At 43.9% G+C, this 4663-nt stretch overlaps 1 protein-coding gene across 1 annotated transcript; it reads right to left on the reverse strand.

The window, feature by feature from the left end:
• Positions 1-1731: 1731 nt before the first annotated feature.
• On the reverse strand, positions 1732-3318 carry LOC121965614 (metal transporter CNNM1-like). The gene has a single exon (XM_042515750.1). It carries the CDS (start codon positions 3187-3189, stop codon positions 1732-1734), a length of 1458 nt encoding a protein of 485 aa, XP_042371684.1. The 5' UTR covers positions 3190-3318.
• Positions 3319-4663: the final 1345 nt, after the last annotated feature.

The raw sequence follows: 4663 nt of genomic DNA on the forward strand, positions 1-4663 counted from the left end.
CCTTCTCTGTTTACCTCCGTCTCTTCCTGTCCTCGCTGCAAACCCAGCAGAAAAAAAAGAAAATGCTGACTGTGCATGGGCCCTGAACATGCAGGAAGGCAGTGACAGTCAGCGGGGCCCATGATTGGCCGGTGAGCACCCCACCCATTTTAAACTGGAGGCCAGCTGACTTCTCACAGGAGCAAATCTCTGCTGCAGCAGCACTGCAAACTGGGTCTTTCCTCTTTTTTCTTAATGCAGCGGAGAGCTACGCAGACTGCAAGCTCTTCTCCAGCTCTTAGACACACATTCACAGTATTTAACCATTTACTACTGAGCAGCTTTAAAGGAGCAGAAAGACGTTAAAGAACATTGCTCAGCTGATTTTTCCAGCACATCCAGTGACTTAAGCCTGCAAGTTTTAGTTCCAGTCCTCCCATATTCTTCCAAAATGTAAAGTTTTTTTTGTTTGCTTTTTTATAAACATGGTGTAAATACATGTTTAGTGTATGATCATGTTTTTTTCCCCATATTGAGCATCCGTACTTTAAATCAAGGAAAATGTATTTCAAGTTAATTCAAGAGCGGTTTGACTATAAGGGCTGCTCCATTTTTCTCACAGCTGTTTAGGGCATTATTGAGATCAAAATTTAGTTAACGTGACTAAGAACTGGCTTTGGAAGCATCATGCATTTTTTTTTTTAACTTTTTTTTTTAAGTGTCCTTTTTACAGTGGATGAAAATTTGAAAAGATGTCTTGAAATTTGTAGAGGTAACCAAATGAGACTGGAAAGCTGGAATAAAAACAGGCCTTTTGAGTTTCTAAAAAACAAAGGCTTTTATTCATCTTGCTAGTTTTTATCTGGTTCTGCAAATTTGACACAACTCTGTGGGTGCTACAGTTTTCCTAAAAACTGATGATGGAGGTGTCAGATTGACACGTGGATTACAGACTGACAACAGACAAAAAGCTAAAGCATGTAGGTTTAGGTGCATAATTTGGGCAGTACAGATAGTAAACGGGGTGTACGGGGGTCCTCCGCTCAAAAATTTGAAGCAAAATTTGGGAGCATCAAACACTTAACCTCCTCCACTCTTGTGCACCAATTTGTGGTGTAAATATCTTTAATTTTGTGAAAATAAAAGTGCTCCTCTACTTTTGTGTTTATATTCGAGGGCACAAATGCATGTTTTAAAACTGACAGGGATGTGCCCCCTGCACCCCCCCAAAATCTACGCCCGTGAGGTCTCAAGATGAATGATGAAGCACCATGCACCCTCAAATAAAAACAATAATATAACATCTAAAAATAACTTGCAATTAGTTTTTCTTTAAGTTATATTCCCACATGGCTGTAAATTAATACTTTTTATTTATAATTTTCTCTTTGACCTTAATGATGCCATTTATAAGGTTTTAGCTGCATTCTGAGCAGCTTTGAGATATTGAGCCTCAAAGTTTTTTGCACTTCAAATAGCAAAAAATGATGCTTAAAATTTACAATGATCCTGCATAATAATTTCAAATATGTTATCATGATAATAATAAATATAGTTTTGCATTTTTTTCTTTTTTTCTCTATATTCTCTAAACTTTTCTAAATCTACTTATTTCTTGCAATTCCTGAACATTTCTTGCCAAGTTGCTCACTGATATCCACGTTTTTTGTTTTTTTTTGCAAGAAATAGCACCAATTTGCTGAATTTTCTGCAGTTCATAATTTCAATACACGTGAGATACACACAACCCCCTCACGCGCCCTCCTCACCTTTCTTGAACTCCTCCAGCATGGCGTCCAGCTTGGTGTCGTTGAAGACGCAGTGCAGCGGGTGTTTGTAGAACTGGGTGATGGTCTTCAGCGGGGTGCAGTCGTCCGGGTCCACGAACGCGAGGTCCTTGACAAACAGGATGTCCACGATGTTGGACCGCTCGTTCTCAAACACCGGTATCCTCGTGTATCCGCTCTGCATGATGTCCGACATGGTGTTGAAGTCCAGCACGACGTCCGAGGCCAGCATGAAGCAGTCGGTGAGCGGCGTCAGGACGTCCTCCACGGTTTTGGTGCGCAGCTCCAGCGCGCCCTGGATGATGTTGAGCTCCTCTTTGACCAGGTCGTGGTACGGGTCCGTGACGCGCAGCATCTCCAGGAGTTTCTCCCTGGTGTAAAAGTTGGAGATCTCCTGGTTGAGGATGAGGTCCAGGAGTTTGCTGATGGGGTAGGAGATGGGGAAGGAGAGCACCATCAGCAGCCGCGTCACCCAGATGGTTTTGGAGGCGATGGCTAAACCGTGACGCGACGCCACCGAGTGCGGGAGGATCTCCCCGATGAAGAAGATGCCAAAGGCGCAGATGACCGTGGAGAGCCAGGTCATGCCCAAAATCTGGCACATCCACACGGCGAGCGAGGCGTTGATGATCGCGGTGCCGAGCAGCAGAGTGCACAGGACGTAGTTTCCGTGCCGACGCACAGACTCGATTTTCCGCGCGTAGTTTTGCTCCTTGTCGGTGCCGCTGTTCTGGAGGACCTGCAGCTCCACCGGGTCCAGCGCCAGCAGGCTCAGGTTCAGCCCGCTGAACAGAGCTGACAGCCCGAGCAGCAGGACGGACACTAACACCTGCAGCCACAGCTCCGGGACCGCCGAGCGCTCCACCACGGCCACCCAGAAGTCCCGAGTCCGGTAGTGTTCCCATTTGGACCCGTCAAAGGCGCACATGGAGTAGTACTTGATCTTCTCCCCCCTCCGCAGGTCCTTCGCCAGCAGCTCCACCAGCACCGAGTTCTGACTGGACGCAGACTTGAAAGACCCCAAAACCTCGATGTCGGACGTCCTGGCGTTCTTGTCCATGCACATGTTCCGCTTCGGGTGAACTTGTCCCTCTCTCCCGGGGGTCGGCTCCTCGATGAAGGCGATCCAGGGCGCGGCGTTGTTGGCGCGTGTCGACGCGGTGCGGTTGAGCCTCTGCGGGGAGGTGGAGTAATACACCCGCAGCATGAAGCGGGTCCCCTCGGTGGCTTTCAGCACCCCGTCCGCCACGGACAGCTCCGCTCCGGTCTCCTCCGGACGGAATCCGAGCAAGCCGCGCGCCGGGGCGGGGAGCAGCGAGCAGGCGGACAGGGAGAGCAGCAGCAGGCGGGAGGGAGACAGCGGAGCCCCGCGGGAGAGCACGGCTCCGGGTCGGGACCGCGCGGCTGCATCCTCCGCAGCCATGATGCGGTGTGAGATGCTCGTTCAGTCCAGAGCTCCGGGGTCACGTGGTGCTGCGTGGTTCCGGTCCATGTGGGAGAAGGAGGGCGCATCACATCTCCGTTAACGGCGCTGATTATGATGTTCCGCTGCACCGAGGAGAGATGCGCGCTCCGCTCCGCTGTGCCGTGACGTAACTTTCCAATAATAGCCTCGAGCTGACTTCAATGAAAAATTACTTCAGTAACGCAGGACTTTCAGTTACATTTTGTTTATGGAATTTCGATGATTATTCGAGCTGAAAATATTTTTTGATCAATCAATTATTCAAAACCAGACTTTATTTGTATAGCATTTTCCAAACAAACAAAGTGCTTCATACAATAAAACCAAAATCCCCACCCACCCACATACAAGCACACAGTATGTGAATAAAAACACAAATAATTTTGAATTACATACTGTACATTTGTATATATTCTCTATCTCTTCCTTTTGTAAATACAATTACATGTCTATGTCTGTCTTTTTTTTCTATTTTTCTTATCCCTAACTTATTTCCCTCCCCTGTACTGTGAGCATTGCCAACCCGGAAAAAATTCCTTGTTCCTTATTTGTTGAACTTGGCCAATAAACGTGATTCTGATTCTGATAAAATAAAATAAAATGAAATGATAATAGCAATACAAAAAATAAATAAATAAATACGTAAATTACCTAAACTGTAAAAAAAAAAAAGGGAGATGGGAGGATATACCTATATAGAATACATAAAGGTAAGGTAAAAAAAAAAAGCTTTTGCAGCATTCATGAATCTGATTTTTAGAGGCACAAAGGGATGAAAATACACATTTTGAGAACAGTTTCTGTTTTCTAAAGCTGCCTTAATTAAATCTCTGTTCATTCAGAGCTGCAAATATTTGCATTTTAAATGATTTATTAATTAATGAAATAAACAAACAAACAAATAAAATTACAAGAGTAATAAAAAAAGAAAAATACTCAAACTGTAAATAAGAGATAAATGAAATGACAAAAGCACAAAGTAAAATAAATATAAATAAAATATCTGAAATAATAAAATGATACTGGCAGTAGTATTAGAGTAGGGAGTATTATTTTACACACAAAGATTTTGTGGTAAACTATCATTTTTGTAGTGGCTGTAAAATATTTGGCTCTTTGCATAGGATCTCCCTTAAACAGTGGTTCTGGCTTGTGACTTTAAAAAATAAAATAAATAAATAAAGTAATGTGTAATTTAGCTCCCTCTATGGCCTTAATTTGGAGTTGTAAACCATTGAGAGATTTTCTTGTCTGCGATTGTTTCACTGGGAGCTCGAGAGGTATTCAATAGTCCAGTATCTTAAAAAAAAAAACAACAAAAAATGTGTGAGAGCTTCTCTTTTGGAAACCACTACATAAAATTCAGATAGTTAAGTTTTTTCCCCCTGTTTTTTAAAGAAAGCCCAAAAAAGCACTGAGACTTGGGAAATCA

The sequence above is a fragment of the Plectropomus leopardus genome, unplaced genomic scaffold, assembly GCF_008729295.1.
Source record: "Plectropomus leopardus isolate mb unplaced genomic scaffold, YSFRI_Pleo_2.0 unplaced_scaffold20878, whole genome shotgun sequence".
Classification (NCBI taxonomy): Eukaryota; Metazoa; Chordata; class Actinopteri; order Perciformes; family Serranidae; genus Plectropomus; species Plectropomus leopardus.

Bases quoted from the DNA above. Each gene is read 5' to 3' on its own strand.
- LOC121965614 (XM_042515750.1), bottom strand. From the start codon at position 3,189: ATGGCTGCGGAGGATGCAGCCGCGCGGTCCCGACCCGGAGCCGTGCTC.